Source organism: Cyphomyrmex costatus, unplaced genomic scaffold (genome assembly GCF_001594065.2).
Source record: "Cyphomyrmex costatus isolate MS0001 unplaced genomic scaffold, Ccosl1.0 scaffold164, whole genome shotgun sequence".
NCBI classification, from domain to species: Eukaryota; Metazoa; Arthropoda; class Insecta; order Hymenoptera; family Formicidae; genus Cyphomyrmex; species Cyphomyrmex costatus.
Window position 1 is genome coordinate 1,310,720 of NW_017275653.1, and position 20,256 is coordinate 1,330,975.

Here is a 20,256-nt window from a genome sequence, read left to right on the forward strand (position 1 = left end):
AGGAATTAAATTTTACCGCGCCAGAAACACGCAGGTTGGCACGAAGCGAGCTTATTAGCTTCCACGAAAAATTCAGAAAACCGTGTCATGGATGACGTGATCGCGAGAGTTTGATTTATTTACAAACAGTGGATATTTTTATACCCGCGTGGGTGCAAAGAATAGCACGGACGACCGGAAGATAGAACGGATGGAAGATAGAACGCGAGAAAATCCTTTAATTATTTTATAAGCACTGCCTAATTAGATCTTTTTCTAATAATTTACAATTATATTGTGAAAGAAAAACGTACGTAACAGATGAAAGATAACACGCTGGATTTTATTAATGAAAGTACCAAATTCTTTGTATCGCAATTTTTTACTTGTAAACTGTTATATTTGCTAATAATCGCAACTCTTCTTGGCGATATTTTAGTTTGAGATAGTTTATTTCACGTTTAATTTTATTACCGTAAAATTACTTGTGTATGAATATTGCATGAAATTGGCTTAATTCCAAATGCAATGTCGGTATTTCTAAGACAGTTTCCTCGATTATTACATTCACTTAATCGTTTGTACCATAAATTTACAAAACTTATTTATAGTCTATATACATATTTCCGTGATGCATCTTAAAACAGCGACAGGTTTTACTTACAGAATAGATTACGTAAATTAACGAGAGTGGTGAGACGGAAGTTACAGAAAATAATGTGTAATTTTCTGAAGAATGTATATTGATTCATTTATTCATGTAGATTACACACATATATAATTCGAAAAGTAGAAATTTATAAAGTTAATTTATAAATTAAGATAGATGCATATATCTATGACACAATTTAAAATCGCAAAAGATGATAGAGATAAAGCTGGTAATCAGATTGTAAAATTTAAAAACTATTTCTAAATAATATTCTAAATTTATAAATATTGGTTGGGTCTTTTATCTGTTAGTATGTGTAATGTAATGTTGATTTACGTGTATGTGTCATGTAGTTTGTATTTATGTTTAATTGTGTGAACGTGATAATAATATTGTATCTTTTAGTTCTTAGTTTATAAATACTAATAAACGAAGCTCTTGATGTTCTTAGCTTATGTTTATAATATTCGTATTTTCATTGATTCATTTTATAATATTTTATTTTAAAATCGGCAACGAATACGTGTGTATTGTATTTGTATAATAGTGTACAGTATTTAATATAAAAGTCGCGTGTGATTGTACATGAAAGTTGTTTGTGTAGGTAAATGATATATTGTTTGCGTATGTACATGTATAATAGAAATTATACATATACTTCATAAAATATAAAGCGCTATATAATATCATAAATGACACAGATTCGGACTTACATTTACATGCAAACTACAAATGTTACGAATTCGTATAAAAAATATATTCTTCCATGACTAGATAAAAAATTAAGGTATTGCTATACATTATTAATATCTGATGTAGAAAAAAAAAAGAATAAAATAATGAAAGAATAAAATAAATTAATTGTTAAACATGGGTATCTAAAAATTAACTAAAGAAGATAATAATTGAAATTATTAATAAATAGTGTAAGAGATGGATATATGTATTCGCGACAATATGAAAAAAATGATTATCTTTATGAAGAAAGAAGTTTACACAACACAAAAGTATAAATTATTCGCGGTCTCATTTATGCCAATAATAACTGATGAAAAGAAAACAGATCACTATTTGAAATTTTTTACGAACTTTATGAATTTGAAGAATATGCTTCAAAGCGTAGTATTCTTATTATCTCACACACACATTTAATACGCGCGGTTAACAAATGCGACTTCTGTTCAATGTTTTTATTGTATCATACTCCATGTTTGGTAGTCTAACCAGTCAATGTAGACGTGTATGACACAGATGTGTGTTAATTCATTTCTATAAAAAAAAATTTACATATGTCGAGTATTTCCGAAGCCGCCGTGACCAGCTTGACTGGCACCCTTATTGTACCCCATTTGAAGGCCGAGATGACCCTCACTAGCACGAAGTTGATCATCAGTGAAGGCTCTTTTGTTCTCATCCGCCATTTTCGGTCCTAAACTTGGCCCGTTCCAGTCGTGTTTTTGTGTCTATTACAAAACCATGTACTCCAATTAAATTTCACAAATACGTATTAACGATTAAAGCTGTAAATGAACTGTGGCAAATTATGCTGATTTGCTATGTGTTGATTTTACATTCATCAAATGGAAAGTTTCAATTTTTTTCCTCGTATATGAAACCTTTTACTGTTTTCTATATTTAAAATATGTGAAAAGTTCAATATTTTTAATTTAAAAAACTTGATTCTTTTTCTACAAATTTAAAAATTATAAGTATTCGTTCCATAGAAAAAGTTTTTTTTATTATATTTCTTTCTTTTTTATATCTCGAAAAAATATATTAAGAATAATATACATATCTTATTATCCATATTTACGATCTTAATCAAATTATTATTGCAAACTACTCACGATTCTGCCTAAGGCATATAAGCAGAGGGTAACTTGAGGGATGTTACGTTTCTCGAAGAGATCCGCGGTTTGAAAAATTTCTTCTTGCGGGACACCATAGTTTTTGATCGCCGCCTGGAATCTATTAAGTAGCAAAACATATGTAAAGTTATATAAAAATGGCTATGCGAAGTATAATAAAAGAAATTAGTTTGTTCTCGCTTACCTTTGAATATTTTCCATCAGCTGGAAATTGGTGCCCTTACTTTGAATCTTCTTAACCGATCCGGGCGCAAGTTTGTTGATTAAATTACAAAGGACCACACCATCTTTTAAAATGTCGTCGTAGTTTCCTGGTGGAAGTTTCTCTCCTAACACAGCTTCGATCCAGGCAAGAACCTCTGCTTCCTGTTCCTTATTACGACCCTGAAAGGATATAATGTAATCGTAATATATTACATATAAATTAACTTTTTCGCACATAGCGCGATTATTTTTAACATTATCTTTCATCTCATTGTTTAATGCCCATTTCGTTATCAACCTAGATTAATTTCTGTTCAATTCACTTTTTTCGTTTTGTTCTAGTTTTTCTTTCTAAAAATTAGGAAAAGTTAAAAATGAGTTAATCACAGACAATTTTAATCTATACATGGGAAATGGGCATAAAATTTATTGTAAAATACATTCCCACGCGGATCGTGTGTATGTGAGCATTTACTTAGTGGATGTCTTAAAAATGACTGTATCAGAAATAGACCGCGGTGAGTGGTGGTGTAGGATTACCCGCGTAAAGTCCAACATCGAAAATAAAATACGGCGACTGATGTCTTGGCTTTTACGAAAACTGGCAAAATGGTGTTAAACTGTCGAACATCTGTCTCGCAGATCCGCATGAATTTAGTTTACAATAAATTGCGATCTTGATTCACATGTACAATGGAGAATCTTCTGAATGGATTAATAAAAAAGTTTTTATGTTAAAAATGTATTATTATAATACGTGTTCTCTCTTATAAATGTTATTATTTCCATAAATAACGATATGCATTAAATCGTTGCATAAAAAATAATAGTTATTTTCGTAAGCTTGTATATTGAAAAAAGTTTTGTAACAAATAATATTACCAAACCGTTTGACAATACTTAGATACTAAATATTTAGGAAAATTACTTTTGGTCATAGATATATTAACCAAATATTTAATTAGCATTATTTCATTAAACATTTGGTAGCTATTAAGCTAAAGTCTTTTTTTTTTTAGTGTAATTAGTTGCGCTTTAACCAGACGCATAAATTTCACAACAATTTCACGGCAAATGTTTCGTGAAAAACGAATAACGTTTTAATAGCTTTCGCGAGTTCCGAATTTCTAACGTTCACACGAGACGATTTATGATCCAAACAGCTGCCTGACGTAAACGGAATCTGGCATCTCTCAGTCGAAACTATAAATCAGTATTTATAGCAAAATTAAATGGCAACCCTGAAAAGCCGTTGATTCAAAGCGAATTCGGCGCGCGATAAACACAGTTGTGATTGTTTTGCGGCTCGCAATCCGCTCATACACGCGATATTTTGGGAGACGACGGTGTTGTTTAGACATCGACGATATAGATACAATGGATGTCTTATGCAATTTTGTAATAACATCGCGATCGCCGTCTGGGAAGCGCAACTGCACAAGTATAATCTACATATCTCGTATGTGGTTTCAGCCAAAACTGTTCCGAATAAAATGAAGGCGACGTTAATTGATCCTAATTGAGCGCATGATGTGCACGATACATTACGATTCGCTCATGATTGTGTGCGGTAAACGCACGTGCAGTTATTTTTAGTCAGTCTATGCGTCCGTTTCTACAAATATAGATTAACTTTAATCTCGATGCAATTTACTCTTCTTTTTACAATTTTCAGAAATACTGAATATTTTATTGTATTTTTAAAAATTGAGAGTCCTTTTATTATTCGAATCATATTTATATTTTTAATTCTCAGAACTGGGAAGAGATGATTTATATAAAGTTAAACCAAGATTAAACTATATTGATAGAAACAGGCATTAATGTATTATTTTATATTTGACAATATAATGTATGTATTACATTTGTTAAGAATGTAACATTAACATTAAAGTATAATGATATTGCAAAGCGCTAAAATTTGAATTTATAAAATCGGAATTGTGCAAACAAAAATAATATTCTTTTGAGGCATCAACAGAGTAAATATAATACAAATCATATCCACAATGTTCTGGCAAAAAGTTGGCAATTTTCGCTACGCCGATATCAGCCGCATATAAGATTGACAGTAATGTCTTAAAATTTGTACGCCGCGGAGCTGCGTCTATTTAGAATTGCCAACTTCTTATCTGCAAAGTGTCAGACCGGCAACGTGTTCCCCATCGCATCCACTCGGGATGATATTTTAGGATCCATTTTCAAGGGGAGCGGCTTCCGTTCGCGTGAGCGCGGCCTCGCCGTTTCCGAGGACGTTTCGACGTGACGCGGACGCCGCTCACTAAATTTAAAGTTAAATTAGATGGGCCCTCGTACGATTCACGTCTTTAGCGAATTGGTTGGCGATAAATCAAGCCACGCACCTGTTCCGCACTTGATTCGTCGCCAACCGATGCTGGAGATCAATCACGGCGTGTCGTCGGACATTACAATCGAGCGTAACGCAGCGGACAGAATCCAGGAATTTCGCTCACGCGAAATTCCATAAATCCAGAGCCACTTGTATAATGAATTGCGATGTGAAATAAGGCGATATGAAATTAAGCCGTACAATGATTAATTCGAACATGGAGCTGACAAACGACGGTCGTTGAATAAGCTAGGACGTGTTTAATAATGAAAAAGAAAAAAAGATATGTAATTTCTATATCTGTTTTATTATCTTAATAAATCGGCAATTTCAGATCTTTATTAATGCACGTAACATTTTAACTTTTCAATTTTACAAATGCAACACTCTTTAACTTTTTAAATAAACAGTTTGTCACATCTAACGTATTAACGGATGAGGAATAATATTAATTTTTTAAAAGACAATTTAATTTTTGACAATAATTAATAATTTAAATATAAGGATGAAATAACATTGCAAAATTTCTTCTTGACGCAAGAAAGACAGAAATAGTTACTAAGCTTTTCTGTAGCAAACCACGCCCAAATTTATTGAGACTCATCGTTAAGCTACGAATCGATTCACATTTGTTTTGATTCTATCAGCATCTTGAGATAACATCGAAGAGTATACGTTGCATAACGTTATTTATGTTAGGATATAAATACACCGGATGTAGAGGAGAAAGACATACATCAGAGAAGAGCACTGACGTAAAATGATGTATCAGAATGATGGATTGAATCGCAACTATAAATACTGTAGGAGTCATACATTAAAAGCTTTTGAATGATCGATATGGTATCGAATATCCATAATTAAACAATAAAAATTGTGTATGTTTTTATAATCCAAGTTCATTATAAGATACATTTGACGGTTGATTATTGTTTACTTTCTTCTACATACGACGTTACGGAATGTAATCTTAATTATTCCTTTACCATAAAAGAGAAATATATAAAAGCTCTGATCTTGATTTTTTACATTTCATACACTGCATATTATTTTGCTCGTATAAAAAATAGATGTATATTAAAATGTGAGTTTTTTTTTTTTATTATAATAGAAACGTCACGCCGCGCAATCGGATCGCGATTAATCGTCAATGTAAAAAAAAAAGAGGTAGCGTCTCTCTTGTCTAGAAGGAAACGTACCGGCATTCTGTTGCTGCGTTGTTTCCTCGACGACGATGACTTTTCCGGATTACGGGTGACTTCGATGATGTCGAGTAGGAACTAAATCGGACGCTGCGCGTCGCGACGCTATATGGTATCATCCCCTCCGCCGATACTTAAGTGTTTTTGGCTCGCTGCCCAGTTTTCGGGTGGGTATTCCCACACCCCCGCTCGTAACCAGATCTTGACACCGCGGCCCTATTTACAGGACACGACGTGACCCTAAATTAAATTATGATTCGCTTTTGGACAGATCTGGGAAAGTCGTCTTGGCATTGCAGACGCATCGTATTTTATATTGTTTTACACCGACGCTAAAAGCGACGAAAACAAAATAACGACGAACGAAAATTCCGGTGCGAGAAGGAAGACATTGAAAACCGAATAAATGGTTTTGTTCGTTACTTCCAGACAATATAAATGTTATGTGTGAGATTTGCTGGAAATATAAATAAATTTACACACTAAAGGAATGTCCTAAATTTCAATAAATATATTTGTTCGAATAGTACTAAATACTTGCTAAGTGTAAACATATATTTATTTAGTACAAGAATCTTATACAATGTGATTTAAGTATCGTTTCTTTCAATCGGCAAATATTTATTTACTGACGCAAATAAATGTTCAATAATTAGTTATATTTTTAATAAATAGAATATTTATTAAAATTTAGTAAATTTTTTCAACATATGTATGAAATTAATTAAGAAATTTACACAATATATGTATATATATGTATGCAAATGTATTTCTTTCCACTTATGAAGCTACTTTTAGCAGAATTTCGTGATTTGACAAGTTAGAAAGTTTTCTTATACTGACAGCTGCGTAACATCTGATGTAGCACTCTATTTTTAGTGTGCATATAGGACGTGTTCTCTAAATCATAATCTTAAATATTCGAGCATTTTAGCATTAATTGTTTAAACAGTTTAAAATGCATAAAGGGAACCAGTTCAGCGATTCGCAAGATTGTATAGTATACAGTTTGCCTTATCGTGTTCGATCGCGCACATTAGTCGTAAGACTTATTTTTGCACTTATAATCAATACAACGTGTTTAAAGAACGACAGAGAAAGAGAACGAAATATATTCTTAAAAACATTTGAGCTTCACTTTCCACTTTGAAAAGAGATTCAAGATCATTTCAAGGACATCAGTTTATCGCTTAATATCGAAATAGATACAAATAGATATTTACTTTCAATAGGGAGGGAGGAATATTTATTTTCAATTTGTCTAAATAGATAGAGAAATAAGGAGATATAACAAGAAGCAGATTCAAAGCTGAACATTACGAAATATCGCTTGCGACTTTTAACGAATTCGTCATCTTATGGAATATTTCTGTGAAGCGAAAAAATTCGAACAAGTGGGTGCAATTTGCCGCGTATGTTTAACATACGTGGACATTCGCCAGATGGAAACGCCGATACGTGAACGTCATAATTTCTGGACCTCGTCCACTTCGAAGGGTGATGCCACCGCCGAGTTTAGATTTCGTCAATCGTCGCTGTTTCCAAGTAATGCGACGGATCTGCGTAAATGTCTGGAGCGACTTACTGATGCGTCTGCCTGTTCAAAATATTATATAAATGCGATAACAAATGGCACGTCGTCTCCTCAAAATAAATGATGTGTGTGAGACAGTTTAGAAATATATAATATAACCTTGAATATTGACGCGATAATATAATAAATATACAAAACAATAGAAGTTTGAGAAAAATATTTATGAGATATTTTAAATAGAATCATTTTTATTTTTCTCACAAATTATTGTCAATTTATTTTGCGATTATTAAAATAAAACATTGCATAGAGAAGATATTTCGCTTTAATATTAAGACATATTTATATATATTAAAATCTGTACCAATTTGAAAGTACAATAGTATTAAAATCTTAATTAATTCCATAATCCGATATAAATAATCGTTGATATTTTATATCATAATCGTTAATTAAACACAACACATTATAATTTCAAACAAGTTTGTGATAAGAATTAAAAGATATAATTTTATCAGTATTGGTATTCCAAGAACTTTTATTATAAAATATTAAGATAAATAAAGGTTCTTATAAACAAAAACCTGCATAAGAAACAATTGAAAAATTATATTGCAATACGTGCAGGAGAGAAAGAGAAAGAAAATGTGAGTAGAGCGTGATGAAAGATAAAGACGACGAAACTCAGCGCGCGCCGTTCGAATACGCGCGTTCTCGAGCGTGCGTTACCTCCTGCCGTCATGCGATCCTGTTCGGATATATTTTCTTGCAAATACCCGGCTACCTTATCTGTTAACAATAGCAAATTGTATACACGTGAAATGGACGCCATGGATGGGCGAGTCCACTGCGCAATGTATCAGACCATCTCGGCGCATCATTTCGACAGCTGGCCTCTTAGTTTCGAGAACGTGCGCTATGTGGCGCGCACGCGATCAATTTTCTCGTCTTTAAAAGTACTCCACTACTAGTATGAATACGAGACCGAGAGACGAGTCTCGTTAGCTTTGCGCAGTGGCGATATCGTAACCAATGAAGTTCTACTGAGGTGCGATTATTGCTAGTTGAAAACTTTTACCAATACCCCGCCATGACGATGTGAAATACCATCGGCTACGGCAATTTTTGAAAGTTTCTGCGGAAACTGATCATCGAATTCAAACATAATTACTTGCTGTTCGATTGTTGTCTTACTTGATCAAAAAGGCAAAGAGTTGAACAACAATAAAAATTAAACAGGGAACAAAAAGCACATTTGTAGAATTAGCCTAAATGTTCTTAAAAACAACAGGGTTTTCATCTCTACGGATTTTATTCGATAGACTAGGCATGAACTCTGTCTTCATGAAAAACTTCGGACTCAAATTTCTGTGTGCATAACGAATCCTAAGTTTGTGCTATTTTTACATGCTTAATCTTTTGTATATTTTTCTCAGATATTTTATGTAATAATTATTATTTAAAAGAAACTCTTCGTTGTACCATTAAGAAAAATAAAATATAAAACAATGCAAGAATATATATATATTAATTTAATAATAATCACAGGCTTTTCTTCAATTCATTGATTTATTCATTTTAGAGCCTTAACTGAATTATTTAAATAATCACTATATTATAGTGTGTCATAATTACTTTAGTTCTATTTTTAATTATAAAAATAAAATTATTAAAATATTGTCAATGATTTAAATTTGCGTTTTTATAAGAGAAACATAAAAATAAATATAAATTCTTACTTTCCATTAAAAATATCTTTGTCTATAAAAAAAAATATAAAATAAATTATATTTATCTCTCTCTTCTGTTTCTTCTGTTGCTATAAAGCCGTTTTTAAATAGCATGTATCATCTTGATATCGATATTATAGAAACAAAAATTTTCAATACAACATATTTCTTTTTCAAGATAAATTTATAACTTTTATAAATTTCTTTCTAATTGTAGGTTGCTGGCAAGCGCGAAGCAAGCCAGGAAGCTGAAGCCCAACAATGGATGGAGACTGTAATCGGTCGAAGATTTCCACCAGGTGAGTTCCCTTGTGTGCAATAATTTAATTAATATAATTCATTTTAATTCCCAGAGAAATGTTCGTTCAGTACATACATCGTATTTATACGCCGTAGATTATAAATTTTCGAAGAAGCAAACAAATACATGAATTATTATTATTATTTTTCATATTTCACAAACTAACAACATGACTCTTAATATTTATTTGTTATGAATTAGATGTAACGTAGTCTTATAATTATATTTATGTAAGTATGATAAGTACTGAGTTATTAAATAATCAGTTTATTACTTTTTTGAGATATTATAAAAAATAAATGTTGCTCTTATAAAATAAATATTTAATATATTTTAACGCGTTTTTTTTTAAATAAAAATGAATATAATATGATGATAATATTGACAGTTCTATATAAAAGCCCTGACATTTAATGACTCTACGAACGCATATGAACTCCTGTTCCGCGTAGGTGACGCGAATCCGAAAGCCTTTCGATGTTTTCATCCCCATCGAGACGACTCCACTAAAGGGGTGGAAGCGCTTGCCGTTATCTAACTAGAATCACATAATTGCCGGATACAAATGTCAGGTCGCGTGACGTTGCAAAGGTTAAGCTTCGTCGAGGTCAGTTCCCCTAAATAGTACACCCGTCATGTGATCGGAAATGCAACCGGTGACGAACTGCCCGATGCGGAACGATATTGATTTCGAATGTTTGGCGGCACAGCTGATGTAAAATGCGTGCCGTAACAATATCTTATATGAACGTCCAAACTCGCGCGTTACGTAACGCCTTATCGTAATGCCTTTAATTGTCAAACAGTTTGAAGAAGTAGAGATAAATACAAACGTATAAAAGAAATTTGCATGTAAAAATCAATCTGTGTTTCATTAATATTCGTGTTAAAAAAAAGAAAGGCCTGTATTATTAATTACAGCGATATTATGACTTTTTATTTGTGTTTGTAAATTTTTTTTTTTTAATTTGTGTAAGGATTGTTGACAAGTATACGAGTGCGACGAGCCTTCACGAAATGTTATTCATTGATTCGAATAAAAATTGAGTGCGATTAGAGACCTACATATACAATACATACATACATGGGAATTGTGTTAACATTTTTTACGAGATTACTGAACTCTGACCGAACTTCTAAGGGTAGTTTTACCCTCCTGTTGCGTTATATTCGCCTGGCAAAAGGCGCGCTTTGTTACGTCATTGCGAGCGTACCCTTATCGATCGTGTCTTAGTGGACAACCCCCGACTCGACATGCATCCCTGTTGCGACAAACACGCCGGACGTAATCAACTTTATCGGGTTTTACTTCGGTTTTCACTGAGGTTTTCACGATGCTTATTAATTAGAAAGTAATAGTTAATATACGTGACAATTCCTAAGTGACGTATTATTCTCAAAACGTATAATGGTAAAATTATATAATACAAGTGAAATAAATATAAGTAAATATATATATATATATATATATATATATATATATATATATAATTAAAATAAAGCGTTATGTGAGGGAAAGAGAGAAAAGAGGGAATTTTTATCATTTATTAGAAAAACTTTTGTTAAATTATTGATTGAACAATTATTGTTTGGTAATTTATAGTAATAAATAGAATAAAATATTATTTATTTATTATGCTATTTCGTCTCTCTATTAAAGACGTACATAATCTCTCTATAAAAAGTGATACTGCAATTGAAAATATACTTTTTATATAAAAATAAATATTATACATATAATATTACGTAAATATATATACGAAATAGTTCAATTGAGTTATTTATATTTAACGATACAACTATATATAAGTTTAAACAAAAACTTCTATTTTATCTTATAATTACACTTCTTAAAAACATTTTATGACCTTTAAAAATTTATTAAAATAATTTTTATAATGTATAAGCTCTAAATTACTGCCAAACAAATCTTTTGTGTTGTTTATAAATACAATGTAGGGAATTTTGTAATTATTTTATAATTTTTTATTTTGTTAAAAAATACGTGTAATATATTCTTAAATTTAAGAAGGGTTGTTGAATAACGAATTTAATAATTTCACGTTTCTACCGTGTTTAAATAATCGCGAATCAAAAGAGGGATTTTTCGTGACGAGCTTAATAAATTCTCAGCGGAGGTCCACATTGCTCCTAAGTTATCACAAAAGCGACCGGCTATCGCAAACGCGGATGTTTCCATCACGTTACCAAAATCTTTGGGTGGGCAGGAACTTGAGATGTAACCGATAATGCTGATTACGTCGAGTGTTTAGATTTAACGAGCCTCCACCTACGACTGTCATCCTGGTTGTGCCGAGGACGCGGTGGAGGTGGCCAAACGACGAAACCACCCCCACTCGGGTACATGATTAATCCCCACTGGGAACCTTCGGTACTTAGTCCATCTAAGTGGGGGTCTCCCCGGTCCGCAAGAAAGCTCTCTTGAACGAGTGGCAGCCTGATTGTTCGAATGAACCTTGCGAGCTGCCTGTCGGAAACACATAGAGGACTGAGTAAAAAAGAGGAATCTAGTTTCTAGATTGATATACCGATCACAATACAAACAATTTTGCGATATAATTAATTTTCCGTGACAGTACATAGACACACAGATGAAAGTTTCTCTTGGAATTTACTCTAAAAACCGTGGTAATATAATCGTGGGATAACATAATATTTCAAAAATTGTATGTACTTAATTCTCTCCGATCTATTAATATTTTCACACAATAAAATATAAAGTGTATTTATCTTATTAAAAAACATAATGAAATTGCAATAATTTAAAAAATGTTAAATAGTTTATGGATTCTTTATTGCTTTAAATTGTGAATAGATGCCAAATTGTGACGAACATGTATAAAATATCTGATGCAAATTTTACAGTATACATGATATAAAGAATCAAAACTGAAAATATGTGGCGTGCTAACTTCGCAAATCTAATACTACCTACAACACTTTCCTTCTAAAGCACCAAAAAAAAAAGGAAAAATATTTTCATTTTTAATTACAAGAGTTGACTGTAAGTAATTGATAATATAAAATGGCGACTGATATTACCTAATGTCCTATTTCCACTGATCCCTAGAGAAATAACGTTTACACGATTTCGTCTTCATCCTGCTGCTCTGGTGCTTTGAGAACGTGTATTCAGTATTCACCTTCGAGCCCCATCTTTGGCGAAACGTGTCTAGGGGTGGTTTGAATCACAATGAATGGTATACACGTATATAGAGCACGTTCGAGCTCTACGTGAGGATGCGAGCCGGATAGTCGAAGCTTTTGATGTTATTGACTCGTTTAAAATTGAACTTAAACGGTCGCGATGCAATCACACTCCTCTCACCCCGCGCCCCGCGTGCTCTTGACTCGTCCTAGACACTGGAATCCTGGTGCACTCGCGGCGGGAATTTAATGGGAATTTCAAGGTATCCCACGGGACTTCCCAATACGGATGGTAGCCTGTTCCCGGAAGCTCGCCAGGCATGCCTGGCACGATCCTCGACGGCTCTCGGTTGCGAAATATCATATTAACGACTTCGTCGCGACTTGTCTTGAATATTAATAATCGACACGTGTCGTAGAATCGAGTTACATTCGGGAGCTAGCAACGCTCATATTGCGCGATTTATTAATAAAAAAAAAATATAATCACGGGCGTGTTATGTGTTTATCGTACCTGATTGAAATTCCTCCGTCTTAATCGCAGATAAAATGTCATAATTTTAACATCGATATTTTTTTATACGTGGTACAAAAGTGAAAAAATTTAATGAACAATTAAATGGTGAACAAAGAAGTGTACGTTGATCAAATTGATATTGGGCTGGGAATGAGCTGGAGAGAGAAACGCTCGTATTTTTGTATTACCAAAAAATTCGTTTTTATATCAATTAGTAAAACAGTTCTCACGCTGATTTTAGTTTAATCAAATATACATATTTCGCCTAATACATACATATATTCAGAATGATTTGTCTTCGTTGTTATACATAGTGTTGGCGCGTTTTCGCGGACACGTGTTTCTGTCACGCTGATCCCGATAAATATTTTGTTTTTCTTCCGCCTTACGTATTGTTGCCTTTGAACTTTAGAGTCGATAGTCGACGACGCGTATTGATTTACCGTCATCTGTACATCATGTTACGTCGTAGGGACGCTGGCGTACCAGGACCGCATACAGCACTCCGGATGATCGTATACCTTGCTCTATACTAGTTTATGTGTCACCTCTCCTTCTTTCACCTCTCTTAACCCTACCTTCTTTCGCGTATAATTATCGCCCGTACTTAACTCGATGGTGGGCGTTCACAATAGACGACCGATAACGCTAACCGCAGTAATTTCTTTTGAAACGCAAAATTCTATTTTCAAAATTTAGTCCACCTAAACGAGGTCGCGGCTCACACAGAGAAAATCTAATTTAATCTTCGTGGTTATATTGAATATGTAATAACGCGTAAAATTGAGTTACGCGTGTGACTTGGAGCACAGAGCGTTGTTTGAATTTTCCTCCCTCGGAACTGCACTGCTAAACTCATTCACGCACACAAAGCGCTCCAAAACGCGCGTCAGCTTCCCCACAACGACCCGGGATAATCTCAGGAGCGATTTGCATCAATGTGAATGCTGCTTAACGCCACCGATAATGTGCGCGACACTTCCGAAACAGAAGAAACGTCAGTCATCCGTCCGTCACGGTGGCGTAAGTTGCTCGGGTGCACCAGGGCACCAGCAGACGTTTGAGGGATTTATAGGGTGTCCCGCCAACACCCGTCGCCGACGCGACGGGTCGATTCGCTAAATTACGGCCGTGTGTTACGTCCTCTCTCTCTGCCTCCCTCATTCATTTTCTCAGTCTCCGATATAACCGCGAGTTACCCGCCCCGCCGTTACTCTTCAGGAGGCGGATCATCGAACATCATCGAGTATACGTTCTCGTCGTATGACGCGGCGTGACGTCACGGAAGCTCGCGCCTACTAGGGGAGCAACGCCGGGTAGTAGATGAATTTATGGGGGATGGACACGTTGTTCCATTTCGCGCGGCGGATCCTGGTAAGCTCCTCTTGCGCGCGTCGCGAGGACCCCCGGCGAGAAGCCGTAGAGGGGAAGGGGGTGTAAGAAAAACTCCTTCGGTATGAAAAGAAATCGCTGGGCGACGAGCAACGGGGGTTGGCCAATCACTCGAGGATGGCCCGCGAGTGTCAGTTGTCCGTCAAGAGATCGTCAATGACGTCATTCCGAGACGAGCCTACCAGGATTACAGCCCCGAGCTAGATTTACGAGCGTCCCACGATCAACAGGTGGTTCGCCGCGAATTATAGGCAATGCAGGCGCACGCGCGTATTAGGGGGTAGGAGGAGGGAATGGATGCGACGAGGGCATGCATTGCTACCTTGCTGCATAGTTTCTTTCGTGTCGCGGCGTAATGCAGTGGCGATCGGTGTGAAATAATAATGTGAAAGGAAAATGCACGTCTGAAAGTGGTCGAACATCTCACTCGTTTATATTTTCATTTTTATATGTAATGATTAATTTTTATGAAAAATATATTTATGATTTTTATGTAGATAATATTTCTAGTAACTGGAAGCTTTTGACGTTTACATGCTACACGATAACTATTATATTTTATCGAAGACAGCAAATAATACATTCTTGGAATTTACGTTATATGTGTATCCACTTATATGTGCCGTATTTAAAATCTTTTTTCTAATCTATGTGTTCACGTTAATTTAATATGATAATAAGTAATAAATAGTGGAAATTAAAGCGTCTATCGACTTTAATTATGAAATAACACTTGAATGGATCTAATGGATGAGAAATAGATAAATGGGAGATGAAGAGCGAATAACATCTTAATGTATCGTCGACAAATTCTCGTTTCGAGATGTGCTCGCGTTATAGAAATGAGAAGTGTGGCGGGAAGCTCGGATTCTGCGTACAACGGCATTGGAGTTCCCGCGAGACCTGTTGCCACGTTGGCGGTCGTAAATTCAAGCGCAGGATGTTGTCCTGGTGAAAACCGTGCCTGTGACGTCTTTATGACATGAATCTGACATTTAATCGATACGACGGTGACGCAAGCGCGCTCGTCGCGTCTTCTTCTCTCCAATGGGTCTTCGTTCTAGGTACAAGCTGTCAAAAAGTTCGCGATATTGTATAATTACCAACGAGTTACGAGGCGAACGTCTCAAAGTGCATTTTACACGCAATACAACAGATTTGAAGGAGGGAATTATTGTAGAGTAGAGAAAAAAAAATTAGCTAATTCTATCTAAAAATTAGCTATATTCTATATAGAAATTAAGAAGTTCTCGCAAAGGCACTAATTTTTCTCTTCCTCGGTAAATAAGCACGATAAGCGAACTAAGAATAGAAATAATTGCTAGACTATTTAAAGCGTAAACAGCAAGTTTTCCATGACTGAAACGATAATGCTGAACACGACGATTAATATATTGTCGATGTTCAAAAAAGGCCATCGCTACCTAATATATTTCCTATTATGGAAGACGACGGCCGCTCGGATATTAGCAGCACGTCTACTGCAGTTCGACGTGTTTCTCTATAACGTGAGACGTTACCTCCCTCGGTGTCCGAGTCAGGAAGACACCGGAATCTGCCGATACACAATTCATCATCGATGGCGTGAAAGAGTTTTTGATAGCCGCGAACGGCAACAGGACGCGCACCATCGATTTCACGTCAAATCCTCCCAACATGACGACCGTGACGTGTCAACGTAGCAGGATAGTATCACCCACGGGAATAGTCCCGATCCGCCGATACATATTTGTTGCGTTCCGGGATTTTTTCCCGAAGACAGCAGGAAGACGCACGGCGTCTGAAAACGATCAGGCCACCATCACCCGCGGACCGTTCGCGGGAAGAAAAACTGGCGAAGACGACGTCGATGCCGCGACGACGGACGACCGCAAAGGCGACCCGCTATTGATTTTCTGTCATCTTCTCGGGTTTACGACATCTCACCGCGTTTCGACACTACCAGGAACCTATCAGCATGTCACGCTTGTTTATCCCCCAACGGGACAGGCCGGCCGGCGCGCACCGGCGCGTATTTGTTTGTCGAAGAGGACGCCGGTCGGATGCTGCCTGGATATCATGGAAAAGCGGAGGCGTACAGCATGCAGCTCGCCCCGCCCGCCCCACCCGTGGAAAGATAAAAACATGTATCACCTCTGAATTAAAATATTGTACTTTGCGGTTATCTCTTTTATCTCCCCCGTGGCTTAAAATTATTCAACTCTCGATCTGGAACTGAAATTCTTCAAGATTTCTGAAAGATTACGTTTGAGAAAGGTGGAGGATTAAAAAGAAACATTTAGTAGGTGTGAGATACCTGCTGTTACAAACGTAAAGATGTTTTGCTAATTAAAATTAAAGTTGCTTTTGCAAAATAATAACGAAGAAAAATAACAATAATTTTTATATCTTACAACTTTTATAAGACTATAATAGAAATGATCTGAAATATTTTTACCGAACTTAGGACAAACTTTACTTGCTTGAAAGTGTAAGATAAAAAATATATTATAATTATACTAAATCCATTCAAATGATTATTATAATATCTTACAAAAAATTAAAGTAAATTATAGTATATATTATTATCAAGATTGTAGAAACACGAACAACTTTCAAAATTTGCTTTACAAAATGTAGAAATGATTCAAGGTTGAATTTTAATCTCAGACATTTTTACTTAAAAAATAGGATAGACGTTTATAAAATAGAATAGATTTCTATTAAAAGAATAGAAAAGAAAATTTATATATAGATATAGAATTCTATTGAAATATAAACTATAGACGGAGAAAGATGTAAAAATTTGCATTAGAATTCTATCTATATAAATCTATTCTTTTCTGCACTTTTAATAGAAATCTATTCTATTTTATAGAGAGAGAGAGACGTCTATTGTGCTACTTTTAATAAAAATGTCTGAGATTAGAATTCTATCTTGAATAATTGACCATCCTCGTAACATTCGTGGAAGGCAAAGCGTCACTATTGTACTAATAAAATTATTTGCAAATAAAATTTGATGCGTGATTTTCGTAAAAGAATGTAATTTTGTTCAACGCATACATTTGCGAAGAACTGTAAATCTTGCATTCTATTTATTGACAAGGTTTTATTGTACAAATTACATTTCGCTTATATTATACTATACATATAGTTAGTCTCTCGCTTTTTGGCGTTCACTTCGTGCGCGTCTCGTTCATGAGGAGACTATGGTCGCCCCTAAGGTGTGTTCCTGGAGAACGTGAGACTCGAGTGTAGGAGCGAAAGACGGGAGGTTCGGAGAAAACGGAAACGCGAACGTGACGGAAGCGCGTAATATGTCCCTGATACCAACCGAACCGCCTGCGCTACACAAAGCAACAGGTTCGCGATCGATTCTCCCTCCAAATTATCTCGGAAAAAGCGAGGTTTAATTAAATACAAATAATTGTAAGAGAGGGACATTCTGGAAAGAAAAAAAAAAAATAATACGAATACGTGATGCGTCTTCGGAAATACTAAATTGGATCGTATGGAAATTTGATAACGGCGATCAATGAAATGTCGCTCGTGCAATGTCGTAATAATTAGCGCTGATCAGGATTGTGATGGGCCATCCAGAACCAATCGTCTGTCGATAGCTCGTCAATCGAGAATTCAAGTGTACGACCAGCCGCGTACTAGGCGAGCAGATTTCGGGGTAGGCGTTTTAGCACGATCCCCACCAACCCAAAACCACGTGACGCGTCGTCCTTGCAGGATCAGGCTAGTAGTCTTTTAGACAATTGGCACGCGTGTCCTCCCGCCCGAAAATCCTCCTAAATTTCACAATTAACGTGAAATTCTATCATCGCATCGTAATAGCAAACGTCTTGCTGTTGTCGCATATTATTGAAAATGTCGTCGTACCTTTTATTCCCGAGATTTTTCTTTTTCAAATTAAAATATACATTCCTGCGAGAGACCTTTTGTTTCGATATCGCTGGAATCACAGAATCTGACGTAAAAATCTGATTCTGTAATTCCAGCGATATTAAAACAGAAAATTTCGCAAGAATGTATATTTTAACTTGAAAAATCTTGGGAATGAAAAACAATAATAACTGTTCGGTCTCGTAAAAATTATTTTTCTATTATAAACCTTCAGTGAATTATATAAATAAAAGAAAAATTTTCTCCATTTGTGTTTTTTGAACAGTTTTTGTAAAAATGTATTCTCTTTATTTAAAAGTGTAATATATAGAAAATACATAACATTAAGAGGAAACCATAGATGTGAGAAATTACGTTCTCTCACGTAAATCTATAGATATACAACAGTCTGATGCAAAGGAATAAAACAAAATCGTAAAATTGTGCGTGCAGCTTTCTTTTCATTATTCGCTATTTTTCAGTAATGACTTTATGAAATTGTTTATTCTAGTGTTCGTACTTTTATCGGATTACTTCTGGTCTCTCTCTCTCTCTCTACTTCGTAGTTTCCGCTACGTTAAAATATTTCGAAGTGCTAAAACGAGTTTACACAGATCCAACGTTATCTGCGAGGCTTTATTATTACGTTTTGTCTAAAGTAGTGCGATGAACGATCCACAGTAACTTTTTCTACCTTTTTTTATTCATAGTTTTATGTAATTGTAACAGGATGTTGGATGTGTACGATTTAATACTTTGACAGTCAATTTTTTAAGTTCTTGTGACTACATTCGCTTTCCATTAACGACTGAAGAGGAAACGTCTCGAGTTATCTAATATTTTCGAAATAATAAACAGAATTTTATTATACATCTAATTTTTACTCATTTTTTTAAATCGATTGAACCTGTTTATATTATACTTATGCTGTCATTGCGATGAGTATCTCGATTCAACGAGACTCATGTCAGATCTCCAAGTGCACTCGTATTAGCCATTTCGTGTCCGCATGTAAAAGGAGCAGGACCTTCATCTATAGTATACAAACGCATAATGCACGTAAGGCATAAGTAAAAAAAATCAGTCAGTCTTTTTATTTCATAGAAAGACAGGAAATAAAGGACTTTGATTCGTCCATCTTCTTGTGCGTTACGCAAGACGCGCCAAGACTGTGCGTGCTCCCGTTCTAAGGCTGTCGCTAATTTGTGACACGCGGCCGAAAATTAGAACCCCGAAGAGACGCATCGACGGAATTAATCCGCTCTCGTGGTTATTGGAAAATTCGTACGAGAACGAGGGGAGGGAGGAGTTATGCCAACTGTTGCTTCGGGATGCCACGCGTCGATACAATTTGCCGTAGCAAATGGTGGTGGGAGGGAGCGACGGCTGCGGAGGCGGCGGCGGCGGCGGCGGCCGGCGGTAGCGTCGCGCGCCGATAGATTGGATACATCGATACACTAGTTGTATCGCTGACGTGGGGGGGGGA

General features: G+C 35.4%; 2 protein-coding genes across 2 annotated transcripts in view; one reads left to right on the plus strand and one right to left on the minus strand.

Moving 5' to 3' along the window:
• The window catches only part of LOC108771750 (muscle-specific protein 20), a 30,294-nt gene that overhangs the window by 1,353 nt on the left and 8,685 nt on the right, over positions 1–20,256 (plus strand). The window contains exon 2 of the mRNA XM_018537114.1: positions 9,737–9,818. Coding sequence (XP_018392616.1) covers positions 9,737–9,818 — 82 coding nt within the window. The remainder of the gene's footprint in view (positions 1–9,736; positions 9,819–20,256) is intronic.
• Positions 1,629–6,322, minus strand: LOC108771751 (muscle-specific protein 20). The gene is made up of 4 exons (XM_018537115.1): positions 6,253–6,322; positions 2,684–2,883; positions 2,479–2,599; positions 1,629–2,094 (listed from the first exon to the last, which is right to left on the minus strand). The coding sequence occupies exons 1-4, from the start codon at positions 6,256–6,258 to the stop codon at positions 1,915–1,917; spliced, it is 507 nt and encodes a 168-aa protein (XP_018392617.1). The 5' UTR covers positions 6,259–6,322; the 3' UTR covers positions 1,629–1,914.

Excerpts from the sequence above, each read along its gene's own strand:
- LOC108771751 (XM_018537115.1), bottom strand. Across the intron at positions 2,600-2,683 it reads CTGATGGAAAATATTCAAAG|ATTCCAGGCGGCGATCAAAA; the intron begins GTAAGCGAGAAC and ends GCTACTTAATAG. Across the intron at positions 2,095-2,478 it reads TATATGCCTTAGGCAGAATC|ACACAAAAACACGACTGGAA; the intron begins GTGAGTAGTTTG and ends GTTTTGTAATAG.